The sequence below is a fragment of the Equus asinus genome, chromosome 24 (assembly GCF_041296235.1).
Source record: "Equus asinus isolate D_3611 breed Donkey chromosome 24, EquAss-T2T_v2, whole genome shotgun sequence".
NCBI lineage: Eukaryota > Metazoa > Chordata > Mammalia > Perissodactyla > Equidae > Equus > Equus asinus.
The window spans coordinates 27,718,223-27,741,651 of NC_091813.1; the positions used below are offsets into that span (position 1 = coordinate 27,718,223).

Below are 23,429 nucleotides of genomic sequence, written 5' to 3' on the forward strand. Positions count from 1 at the left end.
TTACCTTGAAAATTCCCCCACTGGGGTTCCTGTAGCAAGGGATGATGGGGGCATCCCTTGAACATCTTCCCTATTCTGCCTGGCAGGAATAGGTGCCTGGTGAATGGTCCCAGAGAGAAAAGGGAGCCATTACCTTGAAAATCCCCCCAATGGAGTTCCTGTAGCAAGGGATGATGGGGGCATCCCTTGAACATCTTCCCTATTCTGCCTGACAGTAATAGGTGCCTGGCGAATGGTCCCCAGGATAAAAGGGCAAAGACAGTGAGAAAGAGAAAGACAGTGAGGAATTTTCCGCCAGTCTGGGGGACATTCTACCCAATTGCATCCTGGAGCCATTCTCCCAAGAAGGGGTTCCCATACTCCACCAAAGGTTAGAGTTTGGTACTTTCCTTGAACTGGAGTCCCGAGTGGGACTTCCCTCGCAGTTCAGAGAGTGGTCAGGTGCCAGAGGGAGGGATCCCAATCCAGCCTTAGGAAAAGAAACCTTCCACGGGAGTCTTGGAGATTGGCGGCCGTCCTAATGACTTAAGTGGCCGACCCGCGCCCACGTAAAATTTGTCTATTAGAGATAGAGTCAGGAAGGAATGGATTAATTCATTCTCCATCACCCTGAGGCTTAAGGTACTGATTCTCTTCAAGCTGAATGCCACAATTTGCCCCAAAGAGTAGCCATGGTCAGCAAACGTGGATTCATACAGCTGTCCGAGAAAGTTCCCGATGGAGCCGTGAATCTAGATCCATCCTTGAAAAAGAGCAGGAAGGAATGGATTAATTCATTTTCCATCACCCTCAGGCTTAAGGTACTGATTCTCTTCAGGCTGAATGCCACAATTTGCCCCATAGAGTAGCCATGGGCAGCAAACGTGGATTCATACAGCCATCCAAGAAAGTTCCCGATGGAGAAGTGAATTTAGATCCATCCTTGAAAAAGAGAAAGGCACAAGGAAGAAAAGGGCACTTACCAGAACTCGAGCTCACAAGCCGATGAAGCAATTCCCCGTACGGGCCACCAGAAATGATGCGGTGTCGGTGAGCCGAGGAGTCAAAAGAAAGATTTCTTAGACTCTCAAGATCTGGCAGTAGTGCTCTTTTATTTAGAGAATAGTGTGGAACAGCATGGGGACAGGACCCATGGGCAGTCAGAGCTTCTGCTGCCGCTGCTTCTGCTGCCCCCGCTGGCATGGGGACAGGACCCATGGGCAGGCAGAGCTGGTGCGTGGGGACAGGACCCACGGGCGGTCAGAGCTCCTGCTGCTGCCTCTGCATGGGGACAGGACCCATGGGCAGTCAGAGCTCCTGCTGCTGCCCCTGCTGGCATGGGGACAGGTCCCATGGGCAGGCAGAGCTGGTGCGTGGGGACAGGACCCACGGGCAGTCAGAGCTCCTGCTGCTGCCCTGAGTTGAGGGTTAGGGCTAATTTTATAAGGCATGGGTACATGACTTATTTTTACTGGAAAAAAAGAAAAGATGATGCAAAAAGTCATTAAATGATTTCAGTGCAGATGGGGTCTGGTTATTGTGCGGTCATATAACTTTAGATACGAATCTGGCCATATAGATCGGCATGCAGGTGAGGATGCCCCGGGCTTCTCTCCCTGGGGCAGTCCTAATTCATACCATAAAAAAAAAGTCCACTGGGTCACATAGTTTGGCATGTAGGCCAGGTCACCTTGGGCTTCTCTGGCTGGGGAAGCCTTAATCCACATCATTTACCTTGAGCCTTTGTTTATAAAGCATAGCTATTTTAACAGAGTTGAAATTCCATTGTATATACCTTTTTATACTAAAAATATGTCATCAGCTAACTGGATTACTTGTTTTGCAAGTAGCAGTGCTCTTACCACTTAGACTGATAGTATGAATTGACTAATTTTACCTTAATGTGTTCCTAGAGGAGAATTAAAAATGAAAAATACTTCAGAAAGCCATATATGGACTTTATGGTAAACATTTTATTAATTACTTTAAGTATTTTATAATAGAGCTTTTTTATTTAAAAAAATTCACCTGCAATAGTTTTCCCTATTGTTTTTCTCCCACAGTTTCCCCTTTGGAATAGTCAATAAGAAAAACGGGACTAAGTTTCCCCTGGGGATATAGCTCGTATTACTGTAAGGAGGTGATGGCCATTATCAGGGACACAAAATTAAACTCTGGTCACCTGAACAAAAATCTCAGCCAGGAAGGAGTTTGGTTTTCACACGCCCAACCTTACTGCACAGCAGCTCTCATGGCTCTGCTTTGGCCTACAATCTGGTGGCCGGCTGAGAGATCCGGGAGAGAAACTGCCTCTTCATATTTCCTTCTCAGTTTCTGCTATGTTCAAGATATGTCTTACCTGATCATTCTATTTTCGTGCTTTGTAATACTGTACACCAGAAAAAAGGATCATGGAGAGATATCAAGTGCGTATGTTCGAAACCCAGGGGAGTGCTCACAATACTAGTTTAGTAGGTTCCTTCTACCAGATGACTTGTACTGCATCAGCACAAGTACCTCATTTAAAAGGTTTTTCCCCAGGCCAGCCCCGTGGCCGAGTGGTTGTGTTCGTATGCTCTGCTTCAGCGGCCGGTAGTTTTGCCGGTTCGAATCCTGGGTGTGGACATGGCACTGCTCATCAGGCAGTGCTGAGGTGGCGTCCCACATGCCACAACTGGAGGGACCCACAACTGAAAATACACAACTATGTACCGGGGGGCTTTGGGGAGAAAAAGGAAAAATAAAATCTTTTAAAAAAACAGTTTTTTTCCCATTAGTAAGCAGAGAAGCATTTTCTAAATACAGTAGCAAATAGTTGTTATAAAAATCATTTTACTGTGGCTTTCTTAAAAATTATGTCTTTTCTTGGAGACACAGTTTGCTACTATAGCTTTGAATTATCTGGCGTCTCCCCCAAAATTGCAGCTCTTGGTGTTAGGGATGAGGAAAAAGAAACCTTTTTGCTTTGTTTGTATGGATTTCATGTCTTCATTTTTTTCATAATAAAGGTGCTCTTAAAATTAGCAACAGAAATTACAATACTCCTATTCCTTACTCCTTAGTTCTGACGAACTGATGAGTTTGACAAGAGATCTTTCATTTGCTAAGTTTAGCTCTAGAGGAAACACCTGCAACTAAGATAAAACTACTGGCCCCGGGTGAAAGAGCAGGTACGTCATGGTGTGCCAGCAGATCGCTCTGGCACAGGTGTGTCTTCTGCCTCCCTCCTGAGTCCTCTCCTAATAGCTCTTCCAAGCACTGTCCCTCTGCCACTCTCTCTATACCTTTTCTTTTGTGTCCCCATATCCTGTTACCCCAATTTGTCATTCTCTGGACCCCTTTAGCCACTTGCTGATCGATGAAACTTGGTCACCTACAAACTAGCCTGAGGAGCTTAGAATTCTGCTCCCCACCTTCAGAACAGTTTCATGGGAAAATGCAAAATGACAAAAAATTACTATGAGTTCAATACTTTTAAACAAATTTGTATTTTATTCACCACTATAGCATCCACAAACTTCCAGAAAAAATAACAGTTATTGATATGTAAAACATTCTTCAGTCTACAGACAATGCTCAGTGCACACGTGAATTATGGAACTTCTTAGAGTAACTCTGCAGCCACAGGGCATTTCAGCAATATTATTTAAGTCTTTAGAACAAACAGCCCTACACCGCTTCCTGTTAAAATCCACTTTACAATGATAGACGAACTGAATAATAACCAAGTCATCAACTTCTAAAAACAGTCTTGGACTTCCCTACAATGTATTCTTTTAGCACAAAATAACCAAAAGGTGCAGGTATGCCACACTCCATCTGCCTTCTAGCATCTTGTGAGAAAATAGCTGGGCCAGTCTGACTTTCCCAGAAGTTGAAGTTGGGTTTAGGTGCAGATATTCTTAAATATATATATATATATATATATATCATATATGCCAGAATTCAGGAAGACAATATGTCTTGAAAGGACTCAAGCAATGGCAGTTTTCTATCTTATAAGAGTCACCTAACAAAATCAGGGGGAAAAGGTGAAGACATATTTATTAATTATTCCTGAGGATATGACCTTGGAGAACAAGCATTGGAGATCATTAGTAGTAGGCTTTTTTAAAAGTCATTGAAAAGAAGAATACAAGAAGTAACTATTTGTGAAGACTGCGAATTTGCAAGGGGAAAAACCCCTAACCTAATGTTTAACAAATGGTTCTCGAGACTCAGTAAAATCTCCACTGACGGCATCCTACTCAATTTTTTTTCCTGTCCTTTTCATTTGGAATCATTGAGAACTAACCTACTCAGTTTAAAACATGTTCTATCTTAAATAACTACAAGGGAACTGTGAGATGACTAAAGATGTTGTTCCAATGATGATAAAGACCGTGCCGTAGAAGACGCCTGTGAAGAATTTGAATAAAATGATTTGATTGAGCAAAAAGCAATTTTTCTAAATTAATATGATTTTGTATAATTTGTGGCATTAAATGTAAATAAGTATTTAAATATCTAAATTAATAAATGGTTTTGAGTTTTTAATTTACATCCATAAAAATTTAGACTGAAACTGTAATTAAGTAATGTAGATTTTAAAGCTACATAATCAAGTTGGAAAAAGACACTAACACTTGTGGCATGTGTGTTTGTGTGTGTGTTTACGGAGTGGAGGAGTGACAAGAGCTTCCCCAGGCGATTCCAATCCTGGCCTTCCACCATGCCCCTTCCCCATCCCTTTTAATAACTACAGCCCAAACAATGTCTCCCAAATTATAAGAATTGTCTAGAGTGCGTATTTAAATACAGATTCCCAGAACTCTGCCAAGAGATTCTGATTCAAGAAGACTTGGGCAGAGAGGGAATTTGCATTTTTAAGCATGCTAGATGACTCTTAAGATCAGGTAACTTTGGGAAACACTGGCCTAGAGCATTAAATGAAACAGTATGACAGGAATTGGTGGCACCGTTTCTTGCCCATTATAAACCTGAGTTCCTTCATCTCCTACTGAGATGGAAAGACATACAGGACTGGTCTCTCCCACTCCGCCCCCTTTACTGGCTGCTTCCCATAGAGGGGAAGTGAGAGCCTCGTTACCAAGACCACCTTACAGAGGGCTGGAAGTCTGGAGTTCGTTGCCGGTAACTGACTGTCCAGGTGATGAAAGCAGGGCACCACAGGGGTGAGCTCCCCGCAAGGCCAGAGGCAGGGAGAATTGGGTAGCAGCCAGAGGGACTTGGGCAATCATGGAAGCCAGAAGCAAACACAAACAGTTCGTAGTAATGGAATTCTCCAGTGCTGGTGAGGGTTAGTATGGAAGAAACAGAGATGTTAATTGCTCTGCTGTAGTTGGCCATTCAAGGAAAGGGCCTTAGGTTTTTGACTCTCAGTTCTGGGGGACTAGAAAGATCCCCTTGTCCCAGCAGCTTCTTAGTACAGTTTGAGGAAGCAGGCGGTCAAGGCCTCGGGCAGCTGGACGCTAGTGCACGTCCTCCTCCATCTCTCCCTCCACCCTGGGAGGCAGATCAGATCCCTTTCCTGGGGAAGGGCCTTGTCCACCTGGTTCTTGGGAGTGTCAAAATAGCGCAAAAGGGCAAAACTCACACAGATTTTTGATACCAGATAAGACCAACGTCATCTGATTTAACAAAGGACCCCACAGAAGTTAGATATGAACTCATGAGTCACCAAACTCCAAGTCAAGTTAATTCCTTACTATATTCAAAGACAGGGTCTATAGTAAAACAGGATCTCTCAGGACTCCAGCCCCTGGGACCCCCACTGCTAGTACAACCCAGCAGACAAAAACATCCGAGGGAGGGCAAAGGCAAGGAAAATGGCTCTGGTAAACACAGCAGAAAGCCCTGATCCAAAGAAAGAAAAACTCAAGAACTTCCTCAGAATTTCCCCTATGTTTGTTAAGATCTTAAAATTCACAGAGAGAAGGAAAATATTTTAGGCTAGAAAGAAAATCCTCAGATTTCTTTGATCTGGCTAATGGGTTCCCTAGCAATGCTTTACAAATTGTAGGTCAAGACCCATTAGGGGATTGTGAGATCTTTTTAAAAAAGGAAATGAAAGAGAAAAATACTAGAATGCATTGCATGTAGAAAGAATAGTACTTCACAGGATTTTTTAAAAGTAATATTTCTAAGTATGAGTGTGTGATAGGCTGAAACGTGAATTGTATTTATTGTGGCTCGAAACAATAAAAAGTTTCAAATGGATTTCATAAAGGGTTAAGTCCTATAGTTCTGTTTCAGGGCAGTTTTAAGCATACCATTCAAACATTGCTTTGGGCCTGAGTTCACATGATGGTTCTTTTTTTTTTTTCCTCTGAGGAAGATTTGCCCTGAGCGAACATCTGTGCCAATCTTCCTCTGTTTTGTGTATGTGGGCCGCCAGCACAGCACGGCCACTGACAGGGCAGTGTGGGTCCGTGCCTGGGAACTGAAGCCCAGCTACCAAAGCGGAACACACTGCACTTAACCATGAGGCCTCCAGGGCTGCCCGGTTCTGCTTTTTAAGATAGTTTATTTTTTCAAGATTGAATACTGAGGACCGGACTCCATCTCAGCTTTAACTGCTAAATCATTTACTGAAACTAAAAATGCAAAATTCTACAAGGAAAAACTATTGACTGGTGTTTACTGGACTAGTCTTAAAGATCTCATTTTGGATTTTGTTTCTAATTTGTTTGTTTTTATTTATTTACTTATTTTTAATAACATGTTTTATACAGAAAATAAATTTAAATTTATTTGTTTGTTTTGGTGGAACTGAATTGTTCCTTGGAATAACATGATACAATTTGAAGTATCTTTAAAATTATAATAAGGACTATTAAAGCCTGTTTTTTCACTTTACCATGACTATTAGAAAAATCTGCAAAGATACTAATGGTACAACCAAAACAGGATCACTGCCTGAACTTAAGTTGAATTTATGATAAAAGTAGATGCTTGAGGACCTGCTGGGCCAAATTTGGCACATTTTAAAGTATCATCCAACCTTTCAAAATTCTAGATGATCTAAAAAAGCTCTACGTTAGCCTATATTCTACCATCAGATTCTTCTCACATCTTCTACTGTCCTCATGTCCACATAAGAGAACATAAACATCGACCTTAGGCAGCCCTCATAGGTCCCTGGGAGAAACAGATTGAAAAGAGGAGTAACAGTAAAATAAACTTTTTATTAAGCCTAATTCTGGAAATGATATTGATTTCATATATATATTAAGTTAGAAAAGTACGAACATTAAAATAACTAACATTTAAAACTGACTTGTAAGATAATTCACCTCTTTTCTTAATTATAAGGAAAGGCACTACTTCAATAAACATTTCCACTTTCACAGCCTACTTCTTATAGTATATTTAGTCTTATAGTAAATTAACATTAAATGTAGCTTTTGATCTGCTATTGGCTGAACAACTTAACCTCTCAGATGGTAGTTATGGCTATCCATGGTCTTTGCTGGAGTGGTGAAGTCCTATATAACTGTCGTTGTAAAAACTGACACCTATAAGGGCCTATCTAAAATTAAAGTAGTTTATCTTCTTTTATTTTTAGATATTAAAATCCTTCCATCTCCAGTGGCTGTCTTTTAGCGATTTTACACAATATCTGGCATATAATAGGTGTCCTATTAATCATCATTGAATGAACGAATATTATAATGTCCCTCAGAAAATGACTGACAAATGAGTCAAAACTCACATTCCTCTTATTTACCACACACTGTACAGGCACGCTGGTTCAGCTCTGCTGAGGGAGGATGAGCTACAGCTGGAGAGGGAGGTCGGGAGGCAGGTTCTTGCAGACTTTATTAAGGAGTTTGATATCCAGAATGGAGAGTTATGAAGGGTGTTAAGCAAGGGAGTGATGTGGTCAGAACGGTTCTTTACAAAGGTCACACTGGGTCTTGTGCGGAGAATGGAGTGGATGGATGGATGAGGCAGAGATATGGTTAAGAGGCAATTGAGATCCAAACGAGGAGATGGCAGTCCAAACCAGGACGGTGGCAGAAGAGACAGAGAGAATAGATTCAACAGATGTTTGTAAGGCTGAGCTGAAAGAACTGGGTGATTAATGGAGGAGGTGTGCAGGAAAGAAAAGTCAAGATGAGGCCCACATTTCTGGAAAGGATGCCAGCGAGGACAGTCATGCCATCACAGAAGGAAGAAGAGAAGACTTAGCAAGAAGGAAGCCAGTTCAATTTTAGACACGTTAGATTTGAGGGCCCTCTTACAGAAGATTCCAGTAAAGACATGCTACTGGCAATTTTAAATATAGGTCTAAAGCTCAAGAAAAGATTAAGATTGAAATGTATCTTTTTGAATTTCAATCCAGATCAGTATTTTGTTTTCTATAAGTTATGATTATATATATTAAAAATTCAAGGTAAAAGGCTGAATATAGCTAAGATCGAAGGCTTATTCTCTCTCGATTTTCTGTTTGGTATACTATGGCTTCTTAAAAAACCAAATGGCTGTAAAAGGTATTTAAATTTTCTTCTGATATTTAAACACTCTCTGTTAATATTATTTTTGGCACTAGAGTTACTTAATGGATTAGGAAAAAAAAACATAATCTTTGTTGACTTTCTTCGCTGAGTAAAGAACATTTATAAGACTGCTCCTATTGATTGTTGCATCAGAAAAGGCATTTTAAATAGCCCAGCATTTCAGCCTTCATAAGCCCATGCAGGAGTGAATCCCAAACTTCAAGTCACTCTCTTCAGGTTTGTGAAAAGAGGGCATTTAAGGGGATGTTGGGTGAGGCTGCTTAGGGTTGAGAGGGTGGACTTGAGTCAGACTCCAGGCCTTGTGTCTTACTAGTAATACGATCTTGACCAAGTTATTTCATCTCTTTGGCCTCGGTTGCCTCATCTGTAAAAGAGGAGTGATAACAGTACCTACCTCCTGGGTTTATGACGATAAGTCATGTAAAAGCGTTTAAGAGTGGTGTGGCATATTGTGTGCACTCAATCGATATTTATTATTCTTAAACGATTCTGTTAAAAATAACATTTTCTTTCTCCTAAACTCAACATCACCACTGATTAAGAATCTTGGAAATAATTATTTCAGATGAGGTTTTCCGATCAGAAACAGGATTTCATGTATCTAATGCTAGCCTTCTCTGAGCACTCTTAGGGGATCTGTAAAAGTCATTATGGAGTGCAGTCTTACTAAGCGAGTAAGGAACAGTAAGGTGAACTCTTGGAGAAGAATTTCCAGATGGCTAGGGATTAGGGCCAGAGCAGCAAGAATTAATATCTAAAGTTTACTGAACTAACAGATGTCTAGTTCTACAGTTCTATAATCAAAAGAGGCATGTCCCCATCAAAAATATGGAGAGATAAGAGGATTTAAAAAAAAGTAAAAGTGTGAATCCAATTTAAATAGAGCAATTTATCCTCATTTCCATAAGATCAGGATAAACACATTTTACTAAAGGGACCCAACAGGGCCAACGAAGCAGTGACATGCGTGTATGATAAACAACCTCATAAATATGAGGACCTTACTTCCTTTTCACCAAAGAGACCGTTCTGCTCCCAGAAAGATTAGTTATGAATATGCCTGAAATAAAATGAGAGCCTTATCAACTCCTGAGTGCATGACGCACGCTTTTAAATTGGCAGTTAACATTCTCGAAAGCAATGGTTTAACAACGGTCACACATGACATACAGCTTAAAGTAAAACACAATACCATACCTGATTACAAATCACATACAGCCCGTGTACGTTGACTACAAACTGTATATTAATAATCAAAACAGTTCAGCTGTTTTTCTGGAGTATGTTTCAAACAGAGTTAGCATATAACCCGTATATGACAATATTGCTGTGTTTTTAGTCATTTTATATCTAAGGGTCAAAATATATTATGTTCACAAAATAACACTGTGTGTGAATATCAACCAGTTTTTTACTTATATTCCTTCAAATACACCCTTACCCTGGTCATACACACTGATCTACATCACTGAAAATAAGCAAAGAAGATAATTTACAGTCTCCCCTCCACAGAGAAGTTCTAATTGCTCTAGAAACCTGTAAGTGAAGTTCTCAACCTTTGAAAAGGAGCAAAAATGTTCCAGAGCAGTCACAGTAGCCATGTATGTGGACTTTGTATTCATAGCACTAGATTTGAGATCTAAACATGGCCATACACGTCACAGTAAGCTAAGTCCCATATCAAAAATAAAATGCAAAAGGAATTGAAGAGATTTTGTAATTCCAATAGCACAGACTTCAAAACTGAACGCTTACACGTAACTCCTACATCTGTCTTTAACTAAGAGGTCATTGTCATGCTTACAGGTTTGAGGCAGTAATCCATATATTAGTGTGTGATTAATCAGAGTGCACTTACTACCATGAACTTGGGTCCTATGCCATAGCATTAATTTTGCCTTTCCCCCAAAGAATCATTTGCTCTTGAAGTAATAGGCTTTTAAGGCACATTTTAACAAAAACCCATCATACACCCAAGCTTATAAATGGAAGCTCCTCCTGGTTACAATAATATACATACCTAAGTAATGTGTGATTTACCAGACAGGCGAGTGTCGCTATCTGGAGGATAAAGTCGCATTAGAAAAGCGATCCTTTACTTGCTTATTCAAAAAGAAACATCGTGTAAAAAATATTAGAGAATTAGATTTATAAGAATAACCCACATGTACCAGGCCTACTGGCAAAGGTCCAACATGGTGTAGGTCTGGAAATTAGGGAAAAGGCTTCCCTGGAGCCCTGGGGTCCACCCAGGTTTCTGCGTAAGAATCACAAGGAAGGGAGTTAGGGCACCTTCACGATTTTTAAGAAATTTCCCTCCAAAATGCACAGACCCTTGGGAGGGCTCAAACTTCAAACCCCAATCAGCTACCTTCTTAAACTGCAGTTACCAGCCTCAGAGGACTAGGACTCGGGGAGAAGGAGAAAGGATGGAAAGAAGCCACAGAAAGAAGTGGGATAGTTTCAAGGACAAGTTGCTTTAGAAACTTGATACATTTTGCTAGGAACAGCTGTGATATCCCTATGAGGCTCTGCTAAAAAAATAGAAAATAAAAATCTAATACCTACAAGCATGCCTCAGGGCAGTGACCCTGAGGATGGACCTAGAATTATCTACCGGGAATGGTTTGGGATGGGGGTCGATTTAGGAGTGTCCTAACTTGCTGTTAGTCTACGGTAAACATGAGTGGAAGAACTTCACAGAAACAAATACATAACTAACCATGCTGAATGTAGTGGCCACTCTCTGTCCGCTGACCTTCAGGGGTTTTCAGGATGGCTTTTCAGCCGAGCAGAGCAAGCTGCTGGCAAGCTGAGCTCTAGTTCAACCACATGGTGGCAACAGGCAGAGTCCACAAGGCCCACTGTCACAGATGAGGAGACTCAGAGGTGACAAATGTGCCCACCAGGATTAGGCCCTGTGGCAGAGATCTGAGACATTCCTTGTGGTCATGGAGCAATAAAAAACCGGTCCTAAATAAGTACTTCAAATGTTGCACAATAACAGGCCCACTTCACAGGGGCCAAACACATGGAACTGTATATATATATATTTTTAAATCTGCAGTTGTCAATCACCTACATTTGGGAAACCATGTGGCCTCTGATGTGACTTTAGCTTGGGTGGCAGGTACAGACAAGCCATCAGAAACCCTGCAATTCAGCAACATTCTTATTTCTTTCCAGTGATCGGCACCGTTTTGGAAATGTGGTCCCAAAGGTTATATAGAACAGTAACGCAGCAAAAAGAAATAAGCTCTCTGTAGAAAGTGATTATAGAGATGTGTGTTGAGGTAAAGAGCTCGGTAATAACTGCTGAGTAGGGAAGCACGGCCAAGGCTATAGAAATTTCTAGATAAATTTGGTGCTATTATTCTACAAAACTCCTGTTTATGCCAGCTATGAGCAGGGGCCAGTTCTTATTGCTCCTGGAGCTTGCTGCCCCAACCTGTTCCAGCTCCACTGAAAAAGGATTTTGCTCAACAATTGGTAGCAAAGATCCCCAAATTTATAAAAAGTCATTGCCAATGCATCGCTTTTTGATGTTCTGATTGCCATATAGAGACAGTACACATGTCCTTGACACCAAGTACAGAAAAAAGCTTAGAAAAGTTGTTTTATCAAAGTTTAGTCCAATGAGAAAAAAACATGAAAAAGTGCAAAATATATACAGTTCCTGGCAGGTCTCACACAGGATTTTTCCTACTACAGACCATAAAAGTTTACATTTAGGTAATGAAATTACAGTGGATTTCACTTCATTGTTAATATACAAGTTTTTGCTTCAAAGTGCTTACTTTATTTAAAAAAGAGAAGATCAAGAGGGTTGCAGGAATTTTTTTTTATACAACAAATATATGTCATGTGTCCCAATCTCCTTCTTCCTCTAGTGCAACACAGTGCAGCAGCCTCACTGAAAAGTCTGATTTCAAAAGATGCTCCTGAGACCTCACCTACAGCAGCACCCTAGGGGTCCCGTTGGGAGTGGCTCCTTTTTTCTTCTGCAGCCGATTCTGAACCTTTCGCGATTTCACCACTTTCATCCTCACCTCAAAAACTTCATGGATGGCCTTCCGGAAGCAATGAAAATTATAGTCAATAAGCCCTGGAGAAGAAAACAAAAACATTTAGAATTGTCCAATAGAAATAATCTCCCTCTTTCCATGTCCGCCATGGCGAAAACAAGCCAGTAGGGGGCAGTAGAGGAGCGGCCTTAGCATGAGGTCCATAGATTTCCCCGGGAGGTCTGCAGCTGGGAGGCAGTCTCCTGAATGTGTATTTTTCAGTAAAGAAAGGTTCCCGAGTATATACCACATTTTCAAGGTGTCTATGACCCAAAAGATGTGAAGAACCATCTGAACTGCACTTTTTTTTTTAACCTTTCAGAATTAAAGATATCTTACAATTAGGATATATCTTCAATGAAATATTTATTATTATTTTTCCCCAAAAGGCATTATTAAAGTGACTGAGTGGAGGCAGACCCTGACTTGGAGTGTGGCTGAGACCTCAAAGCCATAGTATCAACCAAGTAATCGATCAATCAATATTTACTGAATATCACTTTCTTTAAGCCATTGTTGTAAAGCCCCCGGGAAAGCAGAGCCCTTGATTTCAGAGTGGTAACAGCCACCTCAGGTCAACTCGGAGCTCAGGAATCCAACAACCAATGACACACTCGGTTTTTCCATATTAAGTAAATTTTAAACGGAGAAATACTAGGAGAGAATCTTCTTGTGTTTTCAGGAATTAATTAGCAGTACAAAAATAGAATAAAAGATAATCCAAAGTCTTGAGTGTATTTTTCATCATCACCACTAATTCATAAAAGTGTCATGCATACTTTATTAGGATAAGTCAGTTGGTTCTATTTACTATCTTTAAACTTATTAAAATAACTAGCCCAACAATTGTTTCCATCCACTCAGGTGATGCTTCCAAAGCCCCAACCAAAGAAAGAATCGAGATTCCAGCCAAGGAGTGAAATTCTTCAAAGGAGTCACAACTAACTGCAGGTGAAGTGCGGAAAGGAAACACAGCCTCCGCTTCCAGGAGCAGGAAACCCTCTGAGCGGCGCCCTCTGCTGCTTTTGCATCGCTAGTGACCACAGGTGCCCTAAGACTAGGAAATCATTTCCTCCAGAAAAGACCAATGGACAGTAAGGGGGAACGTAACCAGAAATAAACAAGGAACAAAGAAATGACCTTATTTAGTGGGAATTTGGATATGAGATGTGAGAACAACCTCACAATTCTCTACCTATCCTATTTGCCTTAGGAAGAAAGCTTAGCTTGACTTTGGGTCCATGAAGAGGGTGCAATCAAATACTCAACTAGGGAAATTTCAGACATATCCTACTGATACTTCCTGACAAATCTTAACTTATTCATCTTTGCATATTTTTAAATGTAACAGCAATCTTGCTGCATTTTGAGCTTTAAAAGTGAAAATTCACAACTGAGGTTTTTAAAGGAAGTAAGCATTCATATAAAGACTTCGCTGTTTATTTTCAACCCTTTTATTAAAGGCAGTTGAAAATACAGGAACAGAGACATGAACAGAATAAGCACTGTCTTCACTCCCATACACGTCCCACAACATCCTTCTCTAGTTCAGTGGTTCTCAACCCTAGCTGCACATAAAAAACACCCAAGGAACTTTAAAAAATTAACTAACCCTGGGCGCCTCTCCCAGGAATTCTAATTATTTGGAGGAGGACCCAAATTTCCATTATTTTTTTAACCGCCTCCTTTCCCAAGGTGCCTGTAATGTGCAGCCAAGGCTAAGAACCACATACCTGCTTTCAGCCCTCTGCATTCTGCCAAAGCAGTGACGGAGATCATTAACCAAAACTCAGAAGGAAACCAACAGGAGGAAACGCTAATCAACAAGTGATTATCAGCACCAACAGGACTCAACTACACTTGAGATTAAAGCAACAAAAACAAATTAAGCTACTCCACACATTTCTAAGCATTAAGTTCTTTTTTAAAGATAACTTCCTGATAGCTGGGGTGACCCACTCATCCCATTTGCCTGGGACTTCCCCAGTTTCAGCACTGAGGGTCTCCTGCCCCAGGACCCCCTCTGTCCCAGGCAAATGGAGATGGGTGGTCACCCTAAAAAGCAAACAAGTTTAACACGATGGGGTTAAACATTAAGTCTGCCTATTTATTTACATTTCTTAATTATAACATAACATTAAAACTAATACCTAGGTTTCTAGTTAGTTTAATAAATTCTACAAAATCTGCCTATCCTCAGAGGTGATCCCACCTAGGTAGTTTAGCAATAACTTACCCAAGATCCACATGATAAATTCCTGCTTACATTTACATCCACAACCATAGATGGATGTTAAAATGAGTGGGCAAAAGAGTGAGGAGAAACAAGATTTGCACAGTTTGAAAGTATTAACTACAAAAGGAAAGACAGGAACTTTCCAGTGGAAAAACCTGGCAGATGCTACGTTAACTAAATCAAAGTCAGCATCACCAGTAATAAGACGTCAACCTCATGAACCACTTGAGACAACACTCTGAGAGGGACATGACGCCATTTCTGGGTGGTATTGTTGCCAAAGTACATAATCTCATTCTAACTGTGTGAAAACATCAGACAAACCAATTTGAGGGATATTCTGCAAAATAATTGATCAGCACTCTTCAAAAGGGTCAAGGTCATGAAAGACAAGGAACTATCCCGGATTGGAGGAGACTAGGAGAAATGACAATTAAATCAATTTGGGATCCTGGAACAGAAAAAGGACGTTTTTTGAAAAACTGGTGAAATTTGAATAAGGTCTGTAGTTATGTTGATAGCATTGTAGCAACGTTCATTCCCTAGTTTTGATAACTGTACTGCAGTATATGTTAACATTTGGGGAAGCTAGATGAGGAACATTTGTAAACTATGTACTAGTTTTGCAACTTTTCTGTTAAGTCTAAAATCAGTTCAAATTACAAGCTCTCTAGGTTGATTCTAATGTATCCTAAATTTTAGGACCTGCTGCCACCCTAGATGGTACTGGGACTGTAGTTGTACTATTTGCATTAATTTTATTTTCCTTTTTTTTTTTTTTGAGGAAGATTAGCCCTGAGCTAACTACTGCCAGTCCTCCTCTTTTTTGCTGAGGAAGGCTGACCCTGAGCTAACATCGTGCCTATCTTCCTCTATTTTATATGTGGGACGCCTACCACAGCATGGTGTGCCAAGCAGTGCCATGTCCGCACCCGGGATCCAAACTGGCCAACCCTGGGCCTCCAAGAAGCGGAACGTGCGCACTTAACCGCTGCGCCACCGAGCCGGCCCCATAATTTTATTTTCCCAAGTTTCCAAAATCAACATGAAATATTAAACCAATACCAAATATAAATTCTGGAAATATTTTTCACCAAGGAAATACATGTATAATGGTTTAAAACACATTACACACAACTTATTCTATATGGGGAGAGACCTCAGAATCTTTAGCCCTGACTGCCCTACACTGGTGGTGTGACCTTGGGAGAAAGTCACTTACATTTCCCGTCCCTGGGTAAAATCATCTGTAATTGAGGGTGAAAAAAGGTATCGTCCTGTCTATCTCCAAAATTCCATGAATCTATTACATAATCTGTTCTTACTTTCAACAAGATGAAAATAAGGAATAAAAGATATTAACACTATTTAACTAAAAGTTTTGAGGGCCAAGGACACATAAGGCAATTTGGTTGGTAACAGTAAATACAGGAAAAATACACAACTTCATTAAGAAGCAAGGAAATGTAAATTTACATGATATACCAGTTTTCAATGATCAATTTTTAATGTTAATACCCAATATTCATAAGAATACAGCAAAATGGACACACTCATTCTCTTAGTAGCATAAACCCATAACATCTTTCTGAAGGACATTTTGGTAAAATGCATTAGAAGCCACCAAAATGTGCCTACCCTTTGATGTAAGGAATTCCATTTGTTGAGGTTTTTCCTGAGGAAATAACTAAAAATGTCCACAAATATTTAGAGCAAAGAATGTCATCATAGATTATTCAATAAACATCAAAATCTAGAAACAAAGTAAATTCCTAGAAATAGAAGAATTGAACACAATCATTAAAATGATGTAGTAAAAAACGATTTAGTGAAGTGGAAAGATGTTTGCAATAATTTAAGGGAAGGTTATAAAGTAGTATTTATCATACAATCTCATAGTTTATATGTGTATATATATATATATTTTTTATATATATAAAAGAAAGGCTGGAAAGTTATGCAGAAAATGTTAAGAGTGATTATCTGAGTGGAAAGCTTACCAATAACTATTTCTTTCTTTTTTTTTTTTGAGGAAGATCAGGCCTAAGCTAACACCTGCTGCCAATCCTCCTCTTTTTGCTGAGGAAGACTGGCCCTGAGCTAACATCAGCGCCCATCTTCCTCCACTTTATATGTGGGATGCCTGCCACAGCATGGCTTGCCACGTGGTGCCATGTGTGCACCCGGGATCGGAACCGGTGGACCCCTGGGTCGCCAAAGTGGAACGTGTGAACTTAACCCCTGAGCCACCGGGCCAGCCCCTTAATAACTATTTCTTTTCTGCTTATATATTGCTAAATCTTCTAAATGCATCTATTACTTTTGTGATAAAAACAATAAAATTCTAAAAATCTAAATTATGTTTTCATGGTCAATGAATCAGGAAAATTTTCATGATATAAATAAGTGAAAACATCAAGATTTAAAACTATAGAGACAATATGACCCCACTTTTGTTGGAAGGGAGAAAGAGCAGATGGGAGGGAGGAAGGGAGGAAAGGAGGAAGAAAGAAAAGCCCAGAAATTTAACATGGGGTTTAGCTCTAGATGGTGAAATGGAGTGGTTTTATTTTGTTCTTTATACTTTCCTAAATTTTCAAAGTATTTTTATAACGAACACGTATTGCTTATAAGGAAAAAAAGACTTTTTCAGTAAATGTTACTATTGCCACTTTCTTGGGAATTTTTTTACCCAAAAAATTGGCAAATCATACCCTAGTTACTAGAAAAAATCCCTAGTCTTGTCAGTAAACTGGTATTTCCTAGTTTACATAGTAGGGGAAAAACGAGTGTCTTTATGAGGTTAATTGCTTTTGTTTTAAAATAAAACCAAATTTGGTCCTAAAAGGATATGTGGTGACCTGGTTAAGTATATTCATGTCTTCCCTCTTTGGAATCATGATGCCATCCTGTGTTTTGAGGACTTAATGTATGAAAGCTGAACAGAAGTTAATATTGTCCAGCTTTAATGTTGTATGAGTCCTGTCATCCCCTCCTTTAGTTGGGGGGAAGTAACAGGTCACCCAGTCCCTAAGACCTTCTAGAGGTGTGGACCAAGAGGGAGGTCCTCGGCCCTCACTATCGGCTGGGGGGCCCTCCCCTTGGTAGGAGACTTTACAGCCTGGCAATAAGGCCCCAGCCAGCTCCACGCCCAGAAAAGCTCAAGCCCCTGCTTCTGTGGCCACCTCAAGGCTGCATCACTAGGGGGCAGGCTGCTTCACGGATCCCAAAAGCTTGACTGATGTGGGCAGCAGCCAAGGGGGCCTGTGACCGAAGTCTGGAAACCGCAGGAGGATACTGCTGTCCCCACCACCTTCAACAAGCAGGAAAGGCAGTATTTGTCTGAATTGAAACGCTTCATTTAAATCACACAAAAAAATTACCTTTTCTTTCAAAGCTTTCCTCTCTGACAAAGCAAACAAGAGCCAGGAACTTTGTCACCTCTTTTAAATAAAGAACTGTTGTATTATTCAGCTTTATAATGGCTGTTGATTCCTTGTCATAGGGGGTTCCTGCTCCATCTTCTTTGAGACTAAATGGGGACAGAAACCAAAACATATTTGACCATCGAGAAAGAACGATGTAACCCAGCGACAGAGAGCAGCTTTAACACACAGGATGACAATCATAACGATAAGTAGTTTACACTTACAGTACCTTCAGCAAAAGACGTCAGAAACACACAATCACAAGAATACACACAGTGTATGGCAGTCACTTTCCCACTGACACAACGAGTGGCTGTTGCGGCAGCTAGGCAACCCTCCGGCGCCAGAGGAAAACAGGTGAGGGATGGAGTCTGCTCTCTCCCCTCCGCAGCCCACAAGGGCTTCTTGTGTTCTCACGACAGAATAGCCAGGCTGTCAAAAGCACGCTCTGATGAAAGCCCCAGATGGGCTGAAGAACTGTTCCAAACGAAAGAAGCCTCAAGAAACCTGACAGCCAAAGGCTGGACTAGACTCCAGATCAGGGGATAGAACCGCTATAAAAGACAGAACTGGGACCATCGGTAAAATTTCAGTATGGACTATATTTGAGAAAACAGAGTAGCCAAGTTAAACATGCGTAATCTGATCATTAAACCATGGTCCTGTAAGACAATGTCCTTGTTCTTAATAAATAGATGCTCAAGCAGCTAGGATCAAAGAATCATGATGTCTGCAACTGACTCCCAAATGGTTCAGCAAAAACAAGTACACACATGTATTAGAAAAAGAGGGGCTGGCCCCGTGGCTGAGTGGTTAAGTTCGTGCGCTCCGCTGTAGGCGGCCCAGTGTTTCGTTGGTTCGAATCCTGGGCGCGGACATGGCACTGCTCATCAAACCACGCTGAGGCAGCGTCCCACATGCCACGACGAAGAATATACAACTATGTACCTGGGGGGCTTTGGGGAGAAAAAGAAAAAAAAAAAAAAAGAAAAAGGGAAGAAGGACAAATATGACAAATTGATAAAAATTGATGAATCCCAGTGAAAAGTATATAGGAATTCATTGTACTATGCTTGCACATTTTCTATAGGTTTGAAATGTTTTCAAAATAAAAAGATAAATAGACATATTGGTCTATTTAAGCAAAGGTGTGAGACACCAATGACTCACGTTTGAATCCCAGCTCTCACTTACTGTGGGAGCTTGGGTGAGTTGAGTAAATTCTTTGAGCCTCAATTTCCTCCTCTGTATACACGAACAGTAATTAGTTCAAAGTTTCCTAATGCAATGACATAATCCATATATAGCACTGAGCAGAGTACTGAGAACACATAAAATGCACAATGAATGTTAACCATTATTATTATTATTACAATTATGACCAAAACTGAACCCTCTGAAGACACTGATGTAATCAAAGAGTTATGTATCCTTTCCTCACAGGCAAAGAGCACGTCCCTGTACCTTTTTCCCTTATCTGAAACTGTTTATACATTTGATTTATTTTTCCTTCCCAAATTTATGAATAATTGATCAGAAATTTGACTTAACTGGAATTGTGCTAAATTGTATTAATACAGCATAATAATTCAGCAGGTATTAAATCTTATAACTTTTATATAATAAGAGCCAGCATTTACTAAACATTTACCATGTGACGGGCACCATTCTTAGTTCTTAGCATGCGTTAGCCATTGTCTGGCACAAGATTCCTCCAAGCTAGTATTGAGGAACTATGGCTGGGAGAAAATAACATAACTTGGTTAAAGAAGATAAGGGGGTAGAGCCAGGACCTCACACTAGTGTTAATGCTTTTTTTTTTTTTTTAAGATTTTTTTTTTTTAATTTTCCTTTTTCTCCCCAAAGCCCCCCAGTACATAGTTGTATATTCTTCATTGTGGGTCCTTCTAGTTGTGGCATGTGGGACGCCACCTCAGTGTGGCCCGATGAGCAGTGCCATGTCCGCGCCCAGGATTCGAACCAACGAAACACTGGGCCACCTGCAGCAGAGCACGCGAACTCAACCACTCGGCCACGAGGCCAGCCCCAGTGTTAATGCTTTTAATCTTGTAAATATCACAAGGATAGGGTGACAAACCAGATTAAATGAAAAGTCTGAATTGCAGAGTATATTTAAGGAAATGTAGGTTTTTAGTTTTGAGAATATTTTAAACTGGCACATACATGGCTACTTAAAAGTAAATTGTGGAAGTTAGTTTTTTAAAAAAAGGATTCAACTCACTATAATCAGTGAAAACATTAAAGAAAAACTCTATATGAAGTGTTGGATCTCAGATGTTAAAGATGCTTTAGCAAAATTCTTAGCTTTCTTTGCAGTATTTTTAGCTACTGTTTTTTAGACTGAATTTCTCTTGCTTATAAGTAACGTTCTGAGAACAATAAACTGAAACATTTTAAATTTTTTACCCAATGAAGAAAGTTGCATTTAAAATTTCCAAGTAAATATAATACTATATATAGATACTAAATGTTGTTTATTAACAGCATTTAATAACAAAGGAAAAATCTTAGGTGATAATCTTAAATGAAAAAAGCAGGATATAAAATTATATATACAAAGTGATCACATGATCCTAAAAATTACACACAGAAATAAGAATAAAATACATAAAAATGTTAATAGTGACTGTCTCTAGGTGATGAGATTATGGCCTATTTTAATTTTATTCTTTACACTTTTATGTATTTTCGGCAATGAGCACGTATTACTTTCATAATCAGAAAAAAAGTAAACAATAAACAGAGTAGAAACACAAACAAGAACAAAAAAATGATAGAAAGTGGTTGGGTTTTACAACTGCAACAACTATGTTCTACTCGTCCAGTTTTCACCTACAAAGCAATGAAACACAAGAAGATGAAATGTATTTTAAAGCGTGCATGTGCTTCTATGCGTAGAGCGGACCGGCCGTCGCAGGACTCCAGCTGAGATTGCCGAGCAGACCGACTGAGACCCAGGTCACCGCCTCTAGGGCTGCCGGTCTCCACCGGGCAGCTGAGACTGGCAGCGAGACCTCCAATCACAGGGCCGCCTGCATCCCGGGCGCTGCGCGCTTCCCCGGCCGCCCCCTGCCGGTAACTGGGCTGGCACACTGCCGCTCCAGCAAACAGGCTGATGAAACCCAGGAACCGTGCCCCACTTGTGACCCAGACTGGTTCTTACTGAACCGGGTGGGTTCCCGGGAACACTGCACTCCGCCACAAAAAAACAACCAGACGGCAAGGCCCAGCTCCCTCCTCCTCCTCCCAGCCCCTCCCTCCCCGTGTTTGTTTTAGCTGGGTAAAAGTAACTCTGATTAACATAATTCACATGAACAACTTACCACTTATGTCTAATTACCATATGGCAAAATAATGATTACGCATATCATGAAATATATGCCAGATTAATTGTGCTGTTCATTGATTGCGAGAGCAATCTAAACTGTAATCAGGGTACATTCAGCTGCCATGACTCTTTCAAGGTCATCCACTCACAGTTTAAAAACAAGAGAATACTGCAGGGCAGTAATCTTGGGAAATAAGCTCTAGTTCTAAAGCCAGATAGCAGTGTTTATAATAATAAGAATAAGAATGGCAGCTACATTTATCCAGGGTCTACCAGGGCAAGCCTAGTGATATTTCATCCTCATTACATTCCTGTGAGTAAGTATCACTTTTCCTATTTCATAATGGAAGGGACCGTGTGCATACCTGTGTGTATAACAGTTAACAGAGAGAATCTGACCCAGTGGGCAAAGGATTCTCAGCCAGTGGAAGAGAGAAATGGCAAGACTGAGACTCTCACAGAAGCTGAAGGGAGGCTGTGTAAGGCAGGTCAGGGAGTAAAGAGGAAGATGAACAAAAACTTTACCTCATCAATGATTGGATGAGGAAGTAAGATCCCATACAGACAGACAGCAACAACCTGAGGTCTGAAGAAGACAGACAAACTAGTTCACACCCATTCACTCTGTACAGCACCCATTCAGCAAATTTATAATTATGTGGGGTTGTTTCTAAGTCTGATGACAATCGATTTTCCCCACTCCTTGTTTACTTTATATTATTTTAAGGGTACAGGAAGTTCTGTTTTCTAAGAATGTAAGACCAAAGTAATAAATAGGTAACGTTTGCTTAGTTTTTTAATTCTCTGCTGGCCACAACAGAAGACAATCAGAAGTATATTAAAAAAAAAAAACCCAACAACCTAGCAGTTATTTCCTGTAATGAAGAAGATAATAGAACTGTTGTTAACATGAGATATTTATGTAGAATTCAAGGATCCTGTTAGTCTCTCCCAAGTGTCTATGATGTTATGATGACAGATTTTTCAGTAGAGGAACCAGGAACCAGTTAGACTTGAGTTCAAATTCTAGTTCCATGTTTTATTGACAGTCTGAGCCGGGTTTCAAGCTTAACCAGTCAACCTCAGCTTCCCCATCTGTAAAATGGGATTGGTAATTCCCACCTCAATAAATAGTGCGGAGAATTAAATGATATAATGTATGCAATGAAATTATTAGCATAATGCCAGGCATTTACTCAATATTTTTTGTTATCATTATTGCATGCTAAATGGTATATTTATCTATAGATCTCAGTCATTTAAAACAAAAGTATTAAAATCAATAAGTAAACGCAAAATGTCTTAAAGGTTATGAAAGAGAAGTATGGCTCAATTGTAGCCTTTCAAAAGTTTCACTTACCCATAGATGCAAGAGATGTCGATGACCACATCGATCATATCACAGCAGAGTTCATAGGTCTGCATATCCACTGGGGTACTATCAGTCGCAATGTAAATTTTACTGACCACATCAAATAGAAACGCCTTTTCAATTCCAGAATTCTGAAACAAAAAGATGCTGCCTTAAAGTGACAGCTGATTTCAGACCATGTCATGCTTACATAAAATTATACACTATCATCAATGGAAAATATGAACAAGCAAGAATTAAGTTAATAAAAATTTAGGATGTTCCATTTTATTACGATTTAAGCCTCATTGTCAGAAACTTCTTTATAACGGACTTGCATGAGAAATGAAAAGTAGAATCAATTATCATAAATTATTTACTTTAGGTAAACAAATTGGGCAGTGTTTCCTGACTCTTCGAAATATTAGGAAAAAGGTCAAGTAAAAACACTAATTTCACTGATTTTAAATTAAAACTAAATTTTAAAAATCTAAACAAAC

The 23,429-nt window shown here is 40.0% G+C and overlaps 1 protein-coding gene across 1 annotated transcript in view; it reads right to left on the reverse strand.

Moving 5' to 3' along the window:
- Positions 1-12,113: 12,113 nt before the first annotated feature.
- RRAGD (Ras related GTP binding D) overlaps positions 12,114-23,429 on the reverse strand; it is a 41,719-nt gene continuing 30,403 nt past the window's right edge. Inside the window, exons 5-7 of the mRNA XM_044757274.2 lie at positions 22,939-23,081; positions 18,185-18,333; positions 12,114-12,606 (exon numbers count right to left, since the gene is read on the reverse strand). Of these exons, the coding sequence (XP_044613209.1) occupies positions 12,455-12,606; positions 18,185-18,333; positions 22,939-23,081 (444 nt within the window). The 3' untranslated portion in view covers positions 12,114-12,454. The remainder of the gene's footprint in view (positions 12,607-18,184; positions 18,334-22,938; positions 23,082-23,429) is intronic.